The sequence below is a fragment of the Cricetulus griseus genome, assembly GCF_003668045.3.
Source record: "Cricetulus griseus strain 17A/GY chromosome 1 unlocalized genomic scaffold, alternate assembly CriGri-PICRH-1.0 chr1_1, whole genome shotgun sequence".
In the NCBI taxonomy this organism is placed as follows: Eukaryota; Metazoa; Chordata; class Mammalia; order Rodentia; family Cricetidae; genus Cricetulus; species Cricetulus griseus.
In genome coordinates, this window is record NW_023276807.1 from 112,325,951 (window position 1) to 112,347,744 (window position 21,794).

Here is a 21,794-nt window from a genome sequence, read left to right on the forward strand (position 1 = left end):
CCATGAGATGCTGTTCATACAGGAGACCATGATCACCCTGGGGGCTGAATAAAGCCAGCTAACAAGAAGTCTTGATCTAGACATCTGCACACAGGAATTTAAAGGTCACATACATTGTGTACACCTTGAGTAATCTTATTCCCAGTAGTCACCTGGTCAAGGCACTACACCCTGACATGAAGCTCTCCCTTTTCATTCTGCATGTATTCATAACAGGAAAGCACAGATACCAAAAGTGAAAGTAACTTCGTTTTTTTTTTGTTTTTTTTTTTTTGAAAAAATGATTTATGGCCATTAAAAATAAAATAAAATCCACTAAGTATATTCAGTAGCATGTGCTTGCTGCCATTGTATTAATGTAACTTTCCATTCCATTGGTCACAAACTGTTTGGCATTCCTGGAGCTCAATTCCAGTTTCTTTGGAAAGCATCTGCCTGCTAACTGGAACTGTGTATTTTCTTGCTCTTGTAGGTTGCTACCAGTGGAGAATCCTATGTCCCCGACTTCTTCCGACTGGAACAGCTACAGCAGGAATTCAACTTTGTCTCGGAGGAGGAATTAAATAGATCCAAACGGTTCCGGCTTCTCCGTCTTAGAAGTGAAGAGGTGCCAGAATTCCGGAATTATAAACAAATCCCAGTGTATGACCGAGAGATTATGGAAAAGGTATTCCAGGTAAGAAATTGTCCAAAGAGGTTAATGAACTGCCTGCTATGGTATTGAGCATGCTGCTCGATATGCACCTTGTCACTGTTCCCAGCAATGCTGGTTTCTCTACATAAGCACAATTAGAATTGTAAGGTTGAAAATATTTTCTGAGCTGATATTACTGATTATGCGTGCCTTAGTCAAACATTCAGCTCCACATGGGTAGGGTAAGTCTATGGTAAGCATGCTCTAGGACAAACTCTAGGACACAATGGCAAAGCCCAGGGAGAACAAGAAGGGGAAGATTTGAACAGCCAGGACAAGACGGGAGATTGAGACCAGGAATAGTATCTAGGGCAGAAGAGGATCAAAGGTTCGGCAGAGGACAGGTCACATAGAGAAGTGGGACCCAGTGACCCTGGGATTATGAAGAATGGAATGTGTTAATGGAGCAGGCCAGCAAAAGACAGACAAATCTCTGTGGGAGGAGGTCAGTGGAGAGGTTCTAGAAATTGTGATTTTTTTCATGTAGATACTATTCTTGAGAAGTATTTTTAGTTATTTGGTTCTTCCTGGTATTAATCTGAACCCACTATTAAACTTCCTCACCCATCAACTACAGTAATCTAGATAATGAAAACCCCTAAATGTATGAGAATAAGGATGGAGAGAGAGGTCAGTGGTCTTACGTTCTTGCAGAAGACCTGAGTTCAATTCCCAGCACTCAACATCCGTAACTCCAGTTTCAGGGGATCTGATACCTTCTTCTGAACTACATGGACACTAAGCACACACATTTTACACATATGTACATACATGCAAACAAAATACACATATAAAATTATATAATCTAAAAAATTAATTTTTAAGATTCAAAATAAAATTATGTGGAGAGTGGAATGCATCTATGCCTCAAGTCCTCCCAGATGCTAGGGCACTTAACCATCCCATCTGGGCTTCTGGTATAATGGCTTCCTTCTCATTTGCAGATAGGCTTCTCCAGTTGACCACACGATCACCAGAATCATCCAAGTTTGTATCTGTAGGCTTTAGCCAATGGAGACAGAGGTGCCCTCCTCTCCCAGGTCCAAAAATGTTTAAGACTACCTCTGAATCACTGAATCTAGGTTAAAAGACACTGCTGGGCATTCAACTATGATGGAGAATTGTATACAAAGTAGAATGTGGTAATCCTCAGGGGTACCACACTGTTTTATCAGTAGTTAAAAGGAGAGACCTGGGCAGACAGAAACCCAAAGAATCTGTTACTATCCTCCAAGTAGCTGACCAAAGTTATCTGTAGCTAGATGTCATGTGATAACAGTATGGTTTTCCCAAAAGATTTTCACTATTTTTACAGTTGCTTCACTTAACACTGACAAGTCACAATGTGAGTAGGGCTTGATCGAGTTATGTGGTGAGCTTATTAGCACCCTAAATTATACCAGCTTCTTCTCCCATTGTGTCTATTCATTCCAATTCGAATACTTCAACTTAATAGTATACAGGCATTCCAACCAACTGACTCAGAATCCTGTATACTGCATCTGCACCAAAGGTCAGGAGGGAGGGAGAAGGAACATTTAGAACCATGATTTATGACTTAAGCCACTTGTGATAAATAATTCCCCAATGCCAAGAAAAACATCAGAGAATACTTTAAAAATCATGACACTATGATGTCCTTTTACTTTCAGGACTACGAGAAACGATTACGAGACAGAAATGTAATTGAAACCAAGGACCACCTGGATGCTCACAGGGCCACAGTAGCCAAGTACCTTCAGCAAGTAAGGAAAAAAAATCACTTAAAGCCATCTTCACAGGGAGATAGAGCCAGGATTTTAGGATAGGGATGTTTCTGCCTTAAATGCCTGTGGCATCTTATGCGAGCGATGCAGTCTCCCCAAGCTTGTTTCCACACATATATAAATACATTTGACAACTATGTTAACCTCTTAAATACATGAAAGCACTAAGCTATGCCATGGTTTATACTGCTGTCATAAGTGGGGCATGGTTACAAGAGATTCCATTTCTGAGTCCTGTTTTTCCTGATTGCATCTATGTTGTGTGGCTTTACAATAGCATTGGAAGAAAAGTAAGAGTTTTTTATTCACATCTGAACTGCCCTTACACACTAGAGAACTAAAAACTAGTTAAAACACCCTTTGTTTATCCTTTCCCTTTTTTCCTTTTAACCATCTTTTAAAATTTTTAAGAAATGCTATAACTACAATGCATTCTTCCTATCTCGATAATCTTTTCTATGACTTATATACAAAATAAAAGACTAACTGATCGAAATTAAGAGGTCCTTATTCAAATTATTTTGTGTAGGTAACATGTTCCGACCAATTGTACCACTGGAACTCCAGGTGAACCACTCAGAGTAGGGGAGAACCACAGAATCCGTTCTCAATTGTACATCCTTCAAGATTGGTCCTATTTTTTATTTTATTGTTGCTGTATTCATTCAACAAAATATTGCTATCTTATGTTTCAGAAACTTTTCAATCTCCTAAAAATATAACAGTGAACAAAATGAAAACAAACAAAAGCCAATTTCTCACAATCTGTCTTTACAGAGTTCACAGTATAGTGAGGGGAACTGGAGAGTATACAACAATAGAAAACTGGTGGTGACGGGATGTTAGAGGGAGGACTATGTGACATCAAATCACTGGAAAAAATAGTCAATGATGTTTTAAATAGAATTACCACCTTAAGTAACACTGATTTCTTTTCCCAGGTTAGAGAATCAGTGGTAAATCGCTTCCTCATTGCAAAACACCATTTCCTTCTTACTGATTTGGTAGTAGAAGAAGAAGTCCCCAACATCAGGTAAAAATAACCAAACAAAGCTACTACTATAACTGCCTAGTTTTATCTTATTCCATTACATGGATGACATATGTAAGATTTTGTCATTACACAATATGTGTTGGAAATTTGGGCCAACACAGTTAATGCTTCATGATAATGTTAATTGAGGGATTTATGTCAGGGCAAAGCATCCTAGGGCCACTACATCATTTTTCAGTAGAGCCCATCTCATCTTTCTCTACTGCCAAGTCCATTAAGTAGCCCTTGTCATTTCCCATTGCAAGTAAGCTAACTCTGACAGCATCCCTTCCTGCACATCCTCCCTGCTTTCTAGTCTCCTAATGTCAGGCTTCCCTGTCCATATCCCACACTGGACGTTGCTGATACCACACCCTCTGAGGTTCCATGATCACAGTGGACAGCCTGGCTCTACCACAGAGCTAAGGTGTGTGCTTGGTGAGGGAAGTTGGGCACTGGTTTACTTGCTTGATTCTCTGTTGGACTAATCTTCAGATAGTCTCAGGCAGGAGTGTGTAGATGGAGGTGAAAAGATAATTTCCTGTAAGGGTAGCCTTAGGAGGGGCATTCATTTCATGACCTTCTCAGTGGTTAAGTGTCTGATCTTGTGTAAAGGTTATTTCTGGGGGCTGAAGAGATGGCTCAGAGGTTTAGAGCACTTAGTGCTCTTTCAGGGGACCTAACTTAGGTCCCCTAACTGAATCCACATTGGGCTCTTCCTAACCTTCTAAAAGGCCAATTGCAGGATATCTTTTCTGGCCTCCCTGGGAACAAGTGCATACCCTCACTCAGATGCACACATTACACACAATTAAAAATAAAAGAAATCTGCAAAACTTATATCCTATGCATGCATTTCCTCTCCCCTATCAAGCCAAGAAAGAAGACATGGTACTATCCATGGTGGCCCCTTGCAACTCCATCTATGAACAAAAGGGAAAAGTGACCATATGAATACTTGCCGAACCTCTCTCTTTAGTCTAGCCATTTGTTGAATATTTTCAGCATAAAAGTTGTAGTTAGAACAGATGATGATGTTCATGCTGTTTTTTTCTTTCTTTTCTTTCTTTTTTTTCTGCTTTACTTTCTGCATTAAGTTCTGAAGGCTCGGGGTATGTTCATTCTTTTTTTTTAATTTTAGTTTGTTCTTGGCTTTAAATTAAAATGCTTCCATTATCTCAACTGACAATATGCTCTTAGGCTGGTTGCTAAGGAGGCATCAAAGTCTCACAAGAGTAGTCATGTTGAGGGAAGAAAGCTTTGGCAAGATGTGCCATGTCAGGATGCCTGGCAAAGCTCTCAGGCCCCTAGCTTTGGGCTAGGTAGGTGTCCAGCAGAGTGAAGAGATCATGGCCTGGGTTTAAACCCTAATTCTCTTCATACACTAAGCAGCAATCAAGGCACCTATCAAGAGTCTTTGGCTTCTGTATCTGAAAAGTATGGTAAATGTTGTAGTTGTAAAGACTAGAACTTTCTAATGTAAGGTTTCTAGCACTCCTCTGGCTAATACGGAACACTTTTATAAATGGTACCTGTCCTAAGACACCAGAAAGCAATCTGAGCCGTTCCTGGGATCCCCTTGGGATTCCTTATGAGAGCCACCAGTAGTGCTCAGGGTCTTCATTCTCAGCCAGTTCATGTCACTTGCAAAGAAGGTTCAGTCAAGAATCTACTGGGCCAGGTCAGTACTTTGCAGAAAGGCAAAGAATCCAGACATTGCAGCCAGTAGGTGGCTGTGTCCTGTGGCTAAGGGCATTGCCATGAATCAGCTTCTAGGCACATGGTTAGGTCTGTTTTCCCATTTAGTTCCATGATTCACTGACCTTGCTGCTTCTGTCTGCAGGCAGTGTGTATAGCATAGTCTCAGTGAAAGGCAGAGAGGCATTGTTTCCTCCCAAAACCTTTCTAGTTCCTCCAGTTCCAGCATAATCTCTCTATCCTGGTCACTGCCATTCCAACACTTACTCATTTTAGGGCACCTAGTAAATGCAGAAGTGCCAGGGTGCTGCACACTCTTCCTCACTAGCCCTCTTAACCACTCCAAGATGCTAGTACCTTCACTTTACACAAGAGGAAACAGACTCACAGAGGTGAATAATTTGCCACAAGGCAAAGAGCAGAGCCAGAATTCACACTCAAGTCTATATAGCTTCAGAGAGTAAGAAGCACTATCCAGAAACTTCCCAAGAGGCCATGTATGCTGTCAGGTAAATGGAGCTGACTAATAATGCTCCCAGGGCTCAGAGGCAGGGCTCCTTCCAGCAGGTGCAGCTAGCTCTCTGGGCAAGACTAGCGTGGTGGAGGGTGAAGCTGCAACTGCTTGGCAGGTGAAGGGTGGAGAGCACAAAGCATGCTTGAGGGGCTGGTGAACAAGGTAGAGAGTAAAGAGGTAGATGCAGATGGGGAGTTGGGGGCGGGGGAAGTCCTGAGTTTGCTTCCACAATTGAGTGGCAGCTGTAAACAATTTAATAAAGCATGCAGTGGGAATCTTCTCCTGCCCCTCTTGGCTTTGTAGAATTTTTAGAATCTTTCCACCCTCAAAGGAGAGTGCCCAGCGGTCTCTGAGAGACCTTGAAGCAGAGTTTAGGAGGCAACGTAATAACTTTATAGATGTTTCCTTTCCACTGAGACCTAATCCTGTTCTATAATCATTAGCATTTTGGGACTAAGCCTTTTCAAGCTGGCAGAACAAAAGCGACCACTGAGGCCACGGAGAAAAGGTCGGAAGAAGGTGACAGCCCAAAACCTGTGTGATGGAGACATAAAGCTGCTGGTGAACATTATCCGGGCTTATGACATTCCTGTGAGAAAGCCCATAGCTAGGTGAGCGCCCTAGGAACAGCCTCATAGTGAAACACAAGACAACCTGGTCCTCCTGTAAGTTTTAATGCAGTAGGACTTGAACATTCTTGCTGAAGCTCCACCCCTATTGTTTATAAGTAAGAGAGTCAACTTAGGCTAAAAGATGGGGGTGTTAGGAACCTCCTGTAGAACCCAAAGACAATTGGCACAGCTGAGCTACATGATAAACCGTCCTGAGTCGCCATTGTCTTTTCTACTTGCTTCCCTGAGGTTGCTCCATTTTTCTCATGTGATAGAAGTAGTTCTTCCAACTACACATCAGCTTCTCAAGAGAGAAGCTGGATGCTCACTGGGGTCAGAAGCTGATAACCCATGGTCTGGTAACCTGCAGCAAAGAGGCAGGATCCAAATATTGGACATGAGCTGGAAAGTAACATAGAATGTGTCTGTCTATGGTTTGCCTCTCTTACCTGTTGAGAAAAATGAGTTGTGACTATGGTGGTTCAACATACTGGGGAAATGGAGAGCACATTTCTATAGTGGGATCTGGCCTAAATTTCTTACAGTGATAGAAAGATAAGGAATTAAAATTCTTTTTGTGAGTGCCCTGGTTGCTGCAATGGAAGGAAGTAGAATTTGTCCCTTCTCCATGTACAGAACCATAGTAGGCACATTCACATACGTCATTTCATTCAACTGTTACCACTATTACTATCTCTATTTTACTAGGTAGAAAACAAGCAAAGATGGTGTACGTGGTCTGGCCCAGGTCATTCAGCACTCAGATTCCAGAGTGCCAAGATAGTTTGTGGCATCTTCTTTCTAATTCTCTAGGTTCTTCCTTTCTCCATCCCTCTGTCCTCTCACCCCATTATTTTGCCCTATGTGTCCTCTTCTATTTTGTGTGTAGATATAAATGCAAGGCATATGAACACATGTGTATACGGGTGCATGCCCCTTTATGCTTATGTGCAGAGGCCAGAGGAGGATGTCAGATGTCCTGCTCTATTACTCTCTACCTTAGTCCTCTGAGATAGGGTCATCCACTAAATACAGAGTGAGGCTGGTGACTAGCTAGCCCCCAGAGGCCCTTCTGTCTCCCCCTAGTGCTGGAGTTACAAGTGTATGCACAGTCATGCCCAGCTTTTTATATGGGTGCTAAGATCCAGATTCTAATTCCAATGCTTGTGTAGCAAGAGCTCTTACCCACTGACATTACTTCATCCTGCTACAAAACATCTATTAATATAGTGAAAGGGAACCATAATGAGATGGAGCCAGGACTCTGCTGCAGAGAGGGACTGGGGTTCACATGACTCAGGTACCTTTGATAGTAGAGGAGGAGGGAAACTATCCTTACCTCTGCTCTCAGAGATGCACGCAGGCCTGGGAAGGGAAGTTGGGGAGTGCCTTGGTAATTATAAGGTTCCCCAGGATGGATCAGTACATACTCAAAGAAGCCTTCTAGATATCAACAAGCATAGAGACAATGGCCACTCTGAGATCTACCAGCACCACACATCTTCAAAGAAACCATCTCAGTAGACAGACCTTCCTTGTCATTTACTCCTTTCATACCTTTTCCCTCCTAGCAAGTTCCAGCAGACATCAAGATCTTCAAGGACTTTCAGTGAAAAGCAAACTGCTTCCCCCAACACACACAGTCCAGTGCACAGTACTGACTACCCCCTTGGCCAGGTGAGAGAACAAGGCTGGTTTTCTGCTTTGAATCCTGCTCTGTATGTCTTTAAAAGTTGCCCTTAAGGGCCTTGGCTATTGTTTAGTTAGTGTAGTGCTTGTATAGTGTTCATAAGGTCCTGGGTTAGATTCTTGGCATTGTATAGTGTGGTAGTACTGTCTATATAGTCTTTGTGCTTGGCAGGTGGAAACACAAGGATCAGAAGTTCAAGGTCAGGGGCTTGAGAAACAGCTCAGTAGTAAAGCATACTTGGCTGCTCCTACAGAGGTCCTAGGTTCTACTCCCCTCCTGACAACTGACAACTGTCTGTAACTCCAGTTCCAGGGGATGTGATACCCTCTCTGGCTGGCATCTGGGGACACCAGGCATACATGTGGTACAGACAAACACTCATGCACATAAAATAAAAATAAAGATGCAGGCATATGCTTTAAATCCTATCATCAGGAGGCAGAGACAGTTGAATTTTGTTTCAAGGCCACCCTGCTCTTCATAAAAAGTTCAAGACCAGCCAGAGTTACACAGTAAGACCCTGTTTCAAAATGTTATGAATAAAAAATAATCTTGGTGTAGCACAAGCATACAAATCAAAAATAGTTCAGCAAGGTGATTTCTTTTGTAAAATGAGTGCACCAGAACCAAAGTAGCTAGGGAGCACACTGAGGTGGAAAGTTCATCTGGTTTTCATTCTAACACAGGTGATGACTATGTTTTTCCCCCACTCATAGTCTTTCAGGATTGGCTAGTTTTAAAAGAGTCACAATGGAAATGAAAGAAGGGGGAAGGGGCTCAGCCCCAGGCCCCCAAATTCCACGAATGCAGATGAGAGGGTGACTTTCTGCAAATACAGGTTTTGCCGGGTGGTGGTGGGATTAAAGATGGGAGATACACACACACAAAGTTCAAGGTCATCCTCAGCTCCATAGTGAGGTTAAGACCAGCTTGGTCTGATGAAACACCAGCCTTCCCCAAGAAAAAACTGGAGCACTGGAGACATCAGAGTAGAAATTTGTCCCTGGAGATTTACAACTTGCAGATATCCTTCCAGGAGCGCTCTGGGGCTCAGAGCTCAGCCAGCAGTGGGCAGCAGACCAGGCCTTGGCCAATGCAGTTGTGCATATATCTTGTTCATTTAAACCTACTCTCACCTCAAGATCCTGAAGATGGACTGGGAGCTGGTCACTGGATCTCTGTCCCTCTTCCCCGTGTGACACTGAAGAAATCTCCCTTTTCAAAATGCTTTTCACCAAAAAGAAAAAAGGCAGGGAGGGAGGAGGGAGAAAAGGAGGAAGGAAGGAAAGAAGGAAGAAAGGAAAAAGGAATCAATCATCTATAAACTCCTAAACAGACTTCCTGTTTCATTTTCTTCTGAAAAATACTATTTAATAAGCATTTTCTCCTTTGTCTAAGACAAAATAGTCACGTATTTTGGTAGGCATAGCTTCTTCCATCAAGAACAAATAACTAATCATTACACACTTGGGGTTTGCTCTTGGCTTTCAGGTCTTAGTCCGTCCTTTTGTAGAAGTCTCTTTTCAAAGAACAATCTGCCACACAACTACAGCTGAAGGACCAAATCCCAGCTGGAACGAAGAACTTGAACTTCCATTCAGGTAAATTAAACACTCGTCTGTAAGGAGCTGGAGTGGTTGAAGTGAAAGAAAGCATCATGTCTGGGGGAATGAAGCTAGAACATGCTTCTCAGCACCCACAGCTGGCTCTGCTCTGTGAGTGAGGTTTCTGAGTGGTGGTAGCACATGCTTTTAACCCCAGCACTCAAGAGGTAAAGGCAGGTCAATCTCTGTATGTTTAAGGCCAGCCTGGTCTACATAGCAAGTTCTAGGCCAGCCAGAGAACTACACAGTAAGGCTCTGTCTCAAGAAAAACAAAACAAAAAGAGCAAAATCATGGTCACTATTGGAAGTCTACTTTCCTCCAATTTCTGACTTCATATAGGCCAAAGGCTTTTATTGGTTTGGTACCTGAAATGACCAAATTAACCCTCTACTTTCATGAAGAAGAAATTGAAACCCTTAGAGGGAAGATGGCTTAGGTGGTAGGTATTCCATGTATTCTCTGTCCTTGTGCAAGAGATCCTTGGGATGAAAGACAAATTAGGGTAGAAATTAGAAATAATTAAGTCAAAAGAGGGAACAATCACCACCATTATACATAAAACAAGCAAAAGATTGTGAACTGAAAAGCAGATGAAGATTTTCAATCAGTGTGGTACCCTGGTCTCTAACCCTGCTGTTGAGGGACACAGTTTATACAGTTTAATGGTCATGGACCTAGTCCAGGAACGGGTTCTCACCTTTGTATTGTTTGCCTTCCGGGTGAGAAAGTGAGAAGTAGCACTCTCTTCCAGCCACATTCTAGCAGGTACTTAGGCAGTAACTCCAGTGTTGGCTGGAGACCTTATAGCCATCCACAAAGCTACCCCAGGCCCTGGCATAGCAGTTCCTTGCAAGACATGCCATGGAGTTTGGGGAATACAGTATTTACCAGTAAGAGCCAGTGGAGCATTTGGATCTGCAGAGCATGAAGTATTATATGAACTAAAGAGATGGTTCAGAGGTTAAAAGTATTGGCTGCTCTTCCAGAGGTCCCTGGTTCAATTTGAAGTACCCACATGACAACTCACAACTGTCTGTGTAAGTCCAGTTCCAAGGGATCTGAAACAGATGTACATGCTGGCAAAACACTAAAGCACATAAAAAGTAAATAAAAAGGAAAACGTGTATTCTGTGCCCTTGTTAAGAGATCCTTTGAATGAAAGAACTGCATGTGCTCCAGCTTGGTATTTTTCAAGCGCTGACAGTGAGTACTCATAGTGTTTTGCCTGCTTTCATGGTCTCTGTTCATGTGTTGTCTCACAGAGCCCCGAATGGGGACTACAGCACAGCCAGCTTACAGGCAGTGAAGGATGACGTGTACATTAACATTTTTGATGAAGTGCTGCATGATATCCTAGAGGTAAGTTTTCATTCTTAAGGGAGTCACCTGAACTCTGCACTCACTTTCCTTTCCTGCACTCACTTTCACATCCCAAGCACAGGGGAGAGTGGGGAAAGGATGACAAAGAAAGGTGATTCTACTTGCTGCCAAGTATTTCCTGTTCCAGGACAGCTGCTACAGACATGTTGTCTTATCCAATTCCAAAGTAAGTCTATGAAGCAAGTCATTATATCTCCAGCTGACAATGAGAAAGCTGAAATTCAGAGAAGTGGCTTTCTTGGGTGGCAAACTTAAATGTCGGAACCCAACCCACATGCTTTCAGCTAAAATCTTGTTGCTTTTCCTACCAGCAAGGAAATTACAATTACACAGAGGCCTTGGGAAAAAGTTCAGTAGGTAAAACACCCATTGTGCAAGCATGCGAATTTAAGTTTGGAGTCCTAGCACACATGTAAAAGCTGAGTGGGATGGTATGTACCTGCTTGAGGGTAAAGGATCCCTGAAGCTTGCTGTCTAACTAGTTTAGCTAAAACAGGAAGCTTCCCATTCGATGAGTGACCCAGACTCAAAAAATAAGGTGGAAAAGCAAGTATGGAAAATATACTGGCATTGATTTCTGGTATCCATATGCATAGAACAGTCAAGAATGCCCATACATACCTGCTGGAATATTACTTTAACTAGGCAAAGATGTTATATTTGTTTAATAATGTAAAGATGTGTTTGTTGCTTTGACTGTCTAAGGCACCTGACTGGTCCAATAAAAAGCTGAAATGGCCAATAGCCAATAGCTAGGCAGTAGCTATAGTTGGGGCTGATGGGCAGAGTGAATAAATAAGAGGAGGAATCTAGGCTTAGAGGAGAGAAGAAAGAACGAGGGAGAAGAAAAAGGGACACACCTGGGGCCAGCCAGGCACGGAGTGGGACATACAGAATGAAAGAAAGGTAAAAAGCCCTGAGGCAAAACATAGATGAACAGAAACAGGTTAAATTAAGTTATAAGAGCTAGTGGTACAAGCATAAGATAAGGCCAAGTACTCAGAATTGATAATGACTCTGTGTCATGATTTGAGAGCTGGTTGGTGGCCCAAAAGAAAGCCTGCTATGCATACTTGTTCACATGTGCAAGTACACACAGAGAGAAACAGATACACAGACACAGACACAGACATAAATGCCTGAAGTCCTTAAATAATTATTACTTCTCATGCTTCCTTTAGGATGACCGTGAAAGAGGAAGTGGAATCCATACCCGTATTGAGAGACACTGGTTAGGATGTGTGAAAATCCCATTTAGTACTATCTATTTCCAAGCAAGGGTAAGTAACAAGTCAGAATTACAGATAGGAAATATCTCTATCCATTCTTCCTATTAAACTCTCAAAACTGTGAAAATGTATTACACAGAACTTGGAAAAAAAATCACTATATCAAGTCATTTATCTTCCATTATCCTTGCATGATATGTTCATTACCCATTCTTTTGCATTAATAGCAAATGTATGATTACTTGAACCTAAGAATTTTATAACATTTAAACAGAAGAATATGAACAAAGTGAAATTTGTCAAAATGACAAAAGTAGAGTGGATGGCTGCCAGAAAGTAACTTGAAGAAAACAGTCCGGGCAGTTGTCCATTTTGTCAAGTGCATTCCTATCAAGATTTCTGAAAGTGTGTGCTATTTAAAACATGAAAAATCATTAACACAGGCATGCTTAACCCACACACCCTTTTGTAGACTTAACAGTCTAGCTTAACAGATCCACGAGGCTGGCAATTCTTTTATGACTTTGTAATCCTACTGAGGCAGTTGAACACTCTGGATCTCTTCAGTATCTCAGCATTAAATCCATGGCAACAGGCAACTATGTGCTACTGTGATAGCTACTCAGAGCAGATGCTGACTAGACCACGGTTTTCCATCAAAAGTCCCAAAACAAACCTCTATTCTAAAAGACCCAGATTGGCTGTCAAGCATAAACTGGAACTGTGATCTTCCCTAACCCAAAGGGATAGTCTAGTAATATGTTTATCATGAGAATTATATTCTCCCCTTTTAATAAATTTTAAAATGAAAATATTAAAGAGCATACTGCCTTACAAGTAAAGCTGCCTGTAATGTTTGACGGCTGTTGAATCTCGGGTTTGGAGATTATTTAGAAATCATTGCACTGAATGGCCTGATGTGTGGACCTCCTTTGCTTTGTGGTAGCAGCACCCATGCCCTTACAGCTCATGCAAGAGCTCATGACCGCTGGAGCTCTGTTTGTTATAAACATACTACATTTAAAAAACATGGCTATAAAGCAGAGAAAAGTAACACAAGAGGAGATAAAACAATAGTCCTTTTTGTAGAGCAATAATGTAGACTATGGCAAATACACTCCTGAAGTCAAACAGAATATAAGACATTAGTGAATGAAACAAGCTGTATGTAAGGATATACAGATAGCAAAGTAATCCTGAGATGACATTATACCTAAGCTTTGAAACACAGACAAGATGCTGAAAGGCAGAGATGGAAAGCTAGGAAATCAGAAAAGGGGAAGGCTGCCAGCCAATGAGCATGCACCACATGACAGATACTGTTCTTAGTCCCTTGCATCTCTTAGCTGATTCCCTGCTCACCACAACCCTACAAATCAGGTCCTGTTATTTTCTTCTTCTTACAAATGAGACAGTTGAAGTACTGGGAGTTTAATATGAGATTTGAACTCAGGAAACATTTATGACCAGGCACACTCTAGCAATCAAGAAAAAGAAGTCAGGGAAGCACAGAGCCCTTCCTGATGAGAACTTGAGGGTTCTAGCCTGGACCAAGCTTAATGTTTACCTGATACATTCAATTATGAGAAATAGCCATTCTCTTTTAACTTCTGTTACAAAATCACCACAGTGCTTACCAAGTCATATTTTCTTTGCAGATTGATGGCACATTTAAAATAGACATTCCTCCGGTTCTTCTGGGCTATAGTAAGGAGCGAAACATTACTATGGAACGAACATTTGATTCTGCCCGAAGCTTGAGTGAAGGCTCTTACATCACCCTGTTTATTACCATTGAGCCTCAACTGGTTCCTGGAGAACCAATTCGAGAAAAGGTAATGGGATATAATCTGGAAAGCCACAGTGGATGCCAAAGCCTAAGAAATGCTTGCTAGGCTAAGTATTTATAAGCTTTAACTGAACTGCATAAACAGAAGTTCTCCTACTTTAATACCTATTCATTATGCTTTCAGCTAGGACCTAAGGTGGCAATGGAACAGATGTGCATTTATCCTTCACAACCTAGGAGTTAAGGCAATCATCAACACAAGGTTTTAGGAAAGCAAGACCAATATAAACATGTTCTGCTTTTAGAACGATGTTCTCCATGTGAATAAAATGAAGTATGTCAATTAGAAAATCAGATTGCTAGTTGACATTTACTGGCAAGCATGCTAAAGAAAGATTTCCATCTTTGACTTCAGGTCCCCAGCTGTAGTATGCATTCAATCAGTTCACACAATCATAAAGTCAGGTAACCTTCAGAGATAACAAGGTACTTTATGAAAAAAATTATGCATCTTAAATAGCTGCAGAAAACAGTCCATCATGTAGCCCATATAGTTGTGTATACTTTTTATCCCAGGAGAGTAGAGGCAGAGGCAAATATATTTCCCTGAGTTTGAGGCCATCCTAGTCTATGTAAGTGAGAACTTGTCTCAAAAGCAACAGTCTACCATGCTTACATGCATGTATAAAATTCATTTTCAGGTGACTGTGTTATGTAACTTATACATGGATCCCCTGGTTTCCAATTGTGAGTAAGTCTGAAATGGGGATGGAAAACTGAGCCTACTTCTGGGTTTTGCAGTATTACAATTTGTTTCACAGAGAAAAATACAGGTTTATATCCTGTAGGCAAAGCCTACTCAGGGAAAGGAAAGATTAATGGAAGCTCAAATGTACTGAACAAATAATCCCAGATCGAAAGCTTCATTGCTAAAGCTGAGGTTCTCAAGAAAGCAGAATAGATTCATGTCGGATTATTTTTAGAAAGGTAATATTCTGACTATCTATCTCTAGGTGCAAGCTCAGGAGAAAAACAAGCATGTCCACACACAAATGATCTCACACTGAGGGCAGGATTGTGACTCTAAAGTTAACCTGGCAACCTGTTGTTGCCTTTGGTGACATTTGACTGCCCCTCTATGGCTGTACACATCTTCCATTGACGTCTGACATGGCAGACAAGCTAATTGACAGGCTCCTGACATCCTACAAATGCAGCAGTAGAAAACCCCACCTGTGATTAACCTGTAGGCTGTTCAAGAAAGAAAGGCTCTCAGCCTGAAATACCAGGACTACAGCACGGAAATGGTCTTCCACTACTACAGCTTTCCAGGATGGCAGATTAGAATTGTCTCTCCACCCCCATCCTACTCCAAATGACTTTTTCAAAAGTATTTACTAAAACAAGTTTTGTAATTCAGCAGCAACCTGAATTAGTTACTTTAACACCCTAACTCTACAATGTTTAGGCTAATAAGTCTTTAAACCAGGTTGTTAATACTGTTTTTCTGTCATTTCTTTTTTGTTGCCTATGGTAGATGAGTGACATGCTTAAAAAGGTACTGATTATCTTGTTTTATAACTCATAGGCCAACAGCTATGCTTTCACTAGCTGCTTGTGTCCACTGACTCCAGGGAACAGGTGCTGGGTCCCATTGTATGTATGATTCCTTGGCAATGATCTGTAGATGCCTGCAGTGCCACAAAGAATGTCCAGTCGTGTGTGTAGCATGTGTGAGGCCCTGGGTGCAATCACTAATATAGAAAAATACAAAAGACTGCCTTTTGGCCCATTTGCCATTATATTTTGTCAGCAAGTAACTTCACTGACTTTACATGTTTCCTGCATGTTAGGGGCTCAGCTTCACTTTCCATGACTCTTTCTTAGAGAGGCAATGTAGATATTTATTTCTAACAGTTATTTCAAGTCACTGGGGTCATCTCAACTGACTATTCAAAGGCAGAATGAACTCCTTCTGTTTTCTGGAAATGTTTCATTAACTGACAGGTTAAAGAACTGAACCCCTTAAGAATTTTCTAAATTGCATTTTGAATAAACCTGAATCTGTTAGTTCCATCCAAATTTGCTTCAGGATAAATGACTCAAATTTTTGTAATATTTGGCCTTTCCATGGCAATCTCAGATCACAAACAGCATACGTCTCCTTTAAATTCTAGTGTCCTAAATGCATGTTAATGACTTGATAATGATTAGGTGCCAGCATGTGCACACTAGGTCAAACCCAGGTCCTGCCTTCAAGATACATAACAGAGCATTTGAGTCCTACCTAGTAGTTGAGACATTTTCTGCCACACTTGTCAACTTGAAAGGCCAATGGCTGTGCTGACTCAGGATCTCCTGCACATGCTTCTACATCTTCTTAAGTCTCCCAATAGCACCCTGTAGAATCTGCTCAAATTCTTTAACTGTTTGGCTGCTATTTATATTCCTCTCTAAACTGTAGAGATACCAAGAAAAAGGAATTTATAAAGAGTCACTTAAACATACTTGCCAAACCACACATTCACTTCATAGTGCCTTCGAAATCTGATTGTTTTATGTAATGTCTCCTGTAATTATATACACCCCATGAAGTATTTCTTTTTAAAGTTTGATAGCCAGGAAGATGAGAAATTACTTCAGGCAACAGAGAAGTTTCAGGCTGAATGTGCCTTACGGTTCCCACAGCGTCAGTGCCTTACAACAGTAATTGACATGAGAGGGAAAACAGTGTTTATCACACGTTTTCTCAAGCCTTTAAACCCTCCTCAGGAGCTCCTCAATGTCTACCCAAACAACCCACAGGCAACTGCGGTGAGTGTGGCATAGCCAATAAGTGATGTTTAAAAAAAAAAAATGTCTTAAATTTCAATGTATTGCCAGGTTTCCTGATAGTAAGATACATATTTCAAGATACTAAGTACACAAAGATCATTAGGAATTATTGCCATGAGGCTAACTGTCTTTAAGGAAATCTGAAAGTACCAGAGATGATGATAATCCTTTGTTCATCCTTTCTATAAATAACTGGCTTCTTACTATGCCCTTGGCTTTATAGGTGCTAAAAAATTAACATGAAACTTTCAAAGTCTTTCATAAACATATTTTAATTATATATTCTCAATAAATGTTAGGCATGAAATTTCTGCTGTACCAAAATAACTACTCAGTATTCTGCTTAATGATATAAGCATCATTGAAATCAAATTAACAACAGTTATTTGAGCAATATGTATTTTCAGTATTTAACCCATCCTAACATCAACTCACACTGAGACATTAAATATACATGTACCATTCACTGGCTTCAAAACTCCACACCCACCTAAAATTGTATGAACTATAAGCATATGTATGTTAAGCCAATTTTAAGTGAATACTATAACCCATAACTGTTCTGAGAATATGGATAGTAAAGGGAGTAATTGTTTCTAAATTTTAATATAATCATATATATGCGTGTGTGTGTGTATGCACACACACGCATATATATATATATATATATATATATATATATATATATACATGCACACATATATGACTATAGTAGATATAGAACTCACTAAATACAATTTGTTTCTATAGGAAGCCAAATAAGACCTTGTGAGTTGTTGGTAGAGTTTGGTGTCAGGCCTCTGGCACACTTAACAAGTGCTCTACCACTGAACTGCATCCTCAGTGCCCATAATAGCAATTTCTGTTCTCCCTAGCATTGTAAATGTACATAAACTTACCCCAGTAGAGACTATTTAGTAAATATTTCAATATTTTTAAAGGTATGGCTAAGACAGAATTGAGAGAAAATAAATCAAAAAGAAATCAATTACACTAGAAAGATAACCTGAAATAGTGTTGGATCTCAGTTTATCTGGTAACTCAAGATGACTAAACCTGGGTTTTGATGAGTCACAAGACCGAGGGAGAAAGCAGTTAAGACATGGAAAAACAGCAAATAGGCCATTCCTTGCCAAAATATCACCAAAAAATGGTATCTAATCCAGTTGCTAATATTGTCCTCTTCTGAAACCTCTTAAATTGGGACTCCACAGTTCACAAAGCTCTCAGCACTACTGTCTTTCTTCCAAGCTCCTAATAGGATGGCCCCTTAAGCTCTGCTTAAGAGTGTTCAACCCACTTTTCTAGTTAAAAGTTTCAAAGTCTTCCACATCTATAAGAGAGAGAGAGAGAGAGAGAGAGAGAGAGAGAGAGAGAGAGAGAGAGAGAGAAAACTCATATGGTTCTATCTGTAACAGCAATAGCCCAATCCCTAATACCAACTTCTGTCTCACTTTTCTCCTGTGATAAAACATGACCAAGACAACTTAGAAAGGAAAGAGTCTTGGGGCTTACAGTTCCAGAGGGTTAGAGTCCGTGATGGTAGATTGAAGGCCTGGTAGAGGAACATCCGAGAGCTCACATCCTGATTCACAACTAGGAAGCAAAGAGAGAGCACACTGGGAGTGGCATGAGTATTCTGAAATCTCAAAACATACCCCCAGTAACAAGGCCACACCTCCTAATCCTTTCTATACAGGGATCAAGCGGTCAATGATATGGGCCTATGACAGCCATCCTCATTCGAACGACCACACATGGGTTCCATAAATCAAACTGAGGTCCTTAAGCTCAAACAGCAAGTGCATTTACATGCTAAGAAATCTCATTGGCCCCAAAATGTCCAAATTCTTAAAAGAAAATTCACAGAAGTATAAACCTCGAAAGTCAATAAACGTAAGAGTAATTAACCTCCTTAGAGATGAATAAATTGTGAATTAACTACAATGACCAGACTTGACTCCAATATTCTGTTCCCTCCTAAAATGAGCTAGTGCTCCTTGGGGGAATGAATGGCTGCTTTCAGGACTACTAGGCTAAGAAAAGTACAGTACAAGATGATGCCAAAAGAAAAAAAAAAAAAAGGAAATACAAACGAGAAAAGAAGAGAGGGCGATAAGGACATTTCAAAGGCACACTAGAGCCAGTTTCTTTGTAAGATAATCTTCATGGCTTTAGGAGAGGATAAGATATTAATGCATTTAGTAAGCACTTTGTGAACATGAATTTTATCTTGTACCCATAATTGAAGTTTCTTTTGGGAAATTAAGAGGGGATGCAGCTTCTACTTTATTGGAAGTTATTTTAAAAGTTAATTTTCTTACACAGGAACTGGTAGCTCGATATGTGTCCTTAATCCCTTTCTTGCCGGATACTGTTTCCTTTGCTGGTATCTGTGACCTATGGAGCACATCTGATGTGAGTCTTTTGCCACTTTACTGCCTTAACTGAACATCAGCTAAATGACTTGCAGAATTTAGATTGCATCATTCATTAATCATCATAAAAATCTACTTGGCCATCTGTTAGCAGTTTAAGCTAAATTCTGAAATATTTTTTCTTCCTGGTCCAATGTTATCAAGCTTCAGATGTTAAAGAAATTAAGGGTTGGAGACATAATTCAGTGGTAAACACTTGCCTAGCAGGTGCAAAGACATAGGTTAGATCCTCAGTAACCTCCTCACAACCACCACAAAGTATTGTTTCAAAAAATTATTCACAGAAAGGATGGAAATAACATTTCAGATGCTGTGGTGCAGAACTATCCTAATATTACATTAATGATATCACAGCTTTGTTTAGAAAAAGCCTAAATCTCACTCTACAATAAGAAATTGTGTATTTTGTTAATTTGTAAACTTCCTAAGGTATGCCATGTCAAACACATTCTTTGCACAGAGTCAGGGACCATGAGTGATATGAAGCAGCACAAACCTGTCTTACCAAAGGTGTTTAATGTGCTTCTGGATTTCAGGATGTCTGATGCTTCCATAAAATGTAACATACACAACTTTATTTGATGGAAGGTCCCATGAAAAAAATGTAGTTGTTCTTTAACTTTTTTCCTTCCAAATGCATTTGGCAACATAAATCTTGGCATTTTGGGCAGGAAAAATGTTAGAGCCATGAGGGGTCTCTTTCTCAAGAAGATACATGAAATATACAAAGAAGCGAATAGCAGAGCAGCAGAGCTGGACTAGTTGGCACCTCATAGGTATTACTGCCTGATCTTTGCCTCTGTACTTCAGCATCTGCAAGGCTGATAAGAAAAGTAGGATCCTCAAAAAGTTGTTCTGGGATAAGTCAGTCAATTCATGTAATGTACTTAGGAAATGTTTCGCCCTAGTGAACTATCCAATACACATTAAAGCAGAAACATGGAAACCTACTGTTTCTATCTATTGCAATCATATTGGTTCTAGATTCCATCAGCATCAATGCTAAAGAAAACATGATGTCCACTGAAGAATCTTCAGCATAGTAACAAAAATACTTTAAGGCACTGATCTCAACTAAATCATTGAATTTCGCATGAGATGCTAATGTGATGGTACTTATTCATGCCTTTCTTTAATCCTAGTCCTGGGGGCAAGGAGGCTGAGGTTAGATGATTGCCAGGTCAGGGTCAGCCTGGGCTACATAGCAAGTGCTAGACTAGCCTGAACTACAAAGCAAATAAAATCCTACATGCATGTTCAGTCTAGAATAAGGCACTCAATGTAACTTTCTTTTCTCTTTGTCAGCAATTTCTTGATCTCCTGGCAGGAGATGAAGAAGAGCATGCAGTACTGCTATGCAATTACTTTCTGTCCCTGGGTAAGAAGGCATGGCTGATGATGGGCAATGCTATTCCTGAGGTATGGCCACGCACATTGCTATTAACAAGAGTGTGGTTATCTAACCAGATAGTTTTCATGGGCAGGGCTAATTTTCATGAGTCCTTTGAATTGCTACAAAGTGGCAGAGACACCACCACACCAAGCAGACAGAACCACAACATATACCACACAAAGTGGTTTAATAACATACTCAGGGCCCTACACCTCACTTCAGATAATTTTGGCAAACCTGACATCTTAACACCTATAGCCCCTTATTTAGTTGTTCTTTTAATATGCACAGTCACCCATCAATGTTCTCCACAATCTCAGTCACTTTGTAATATTATGCTATGGGTTAAGGGAACTCTCTCCATTTACCCTATTCTACTGCAACTAATTTGGGAGGCAATGGGGAACATACCAGACTAAACACAGAAAGAAATAATGTTGGCAGCTCTGTTTTGCTGTTATTGTCAACATGTATTAGTTTAAAGACTTGGTGACTCTTAAGAGTATTCCCTACCCCCACAGCAAAATACTAACAAGTTTGTGGCACAATGAGTACTTCTGGGACAAGTTTAAAAAGTCTATGTGGATAGTAGAAGCTTATTTAAGGTGGTATTTTAGAGAAGCCATGACGCTCTAGGAATCCTTGAGAATTATAGACCATGGGTTACCGTGTGATACAAGACAAAGACAAAGCAAGCAAGCCATGGGCCTGTGCTCCAGGTTCCATGACTCTCAGCAAATCAAATCACAACTCCAAGGCTATTTGTGAACATCAGGTGAAATCATGCATCAGCAATAAATGGTACTCAACTGAATAAAAGAATCTATAATATATGACTATTCCAAGTAGGAAGTAAGTATCCTTCATCTCAACCACTGGATGTATATCCTTCCAAATCTACATGTTCATGTAACTATAGACTGTATCAAAGGTAAATTACTTATTAGGAACTGAAAAAGTCAGCCTTCTAGCAACTTTACTGACTCTGCAAAGAGTCCCACTAACAAGAATACTTCAGAAAACCTTAAGATACACTGATTGGGAATGCAAGGACTATCTTTGAATCCTGCACTCTACTAGTACCAAATCCAAGATTTCTGAAAAATATCTATTCCCATT

At 40.5% G+C, this 21,794-nt stretch overlaps 1 protein-coding gene across 5 annotated transcripts in view; it reads left to right on the top strand.

The window, feature by feature from the left end:
• Cc2d2a (coiled-coil and C2 domain containing 2A) overlaps positions 1-21,794 on the top strand; it is an 84,334-nt gene that overhangs the window by 56,158 nt on the left and 6,382 nt on the right. For 4 of the 5 annotated variants that reach the window (XM_035453472.1, XM_027387010.2, XM_035453473.1 and 1 more), the window contains 12 exons: positions 473-676; positions 2,347-2,439; positions 3,402-3,493; positions 6,149-6,316; positions 7,888-7,993; positions 9,498-9,607; positions 10,874-10,970; positions 12,173-12,271; positions 13,879-14,055; positions 16,620-16,823; positions 19,173-19,262; positions 20,588-20,701. In XM_035453472.1, coding sequence (XP_035309363.1) covers positions 473-676; positions 2,347-2,439; positions 3,402-3,493; positions 6,149-6,316; positions 7,888-7,993; positions 9,498-9,607; positions 10,874-10,970; positions 12,173-12,271; positions 13,879-14,055; positions 16,620-16,823; positions 19,173-19,262; positions 20,588-20,701 — 1,554 coding nt within the window. The remainder of the gene's footprint in view (positions 1-472; positions 677-2,346; positions 2,440-3,401; positions 3,494-6,148; positions 6,317-7,887; positions 7,994-9,497; positions 9,608-10,873; positions 10,971-12,172; positions 12,272-13,878; positions 14,056-16,619; positions 16,824-19,172; positions 19,263-20,587; positions 20,702-21,794) is intronic. The other variant, XM_027387012.2, reaches the window with a different exon arrangement.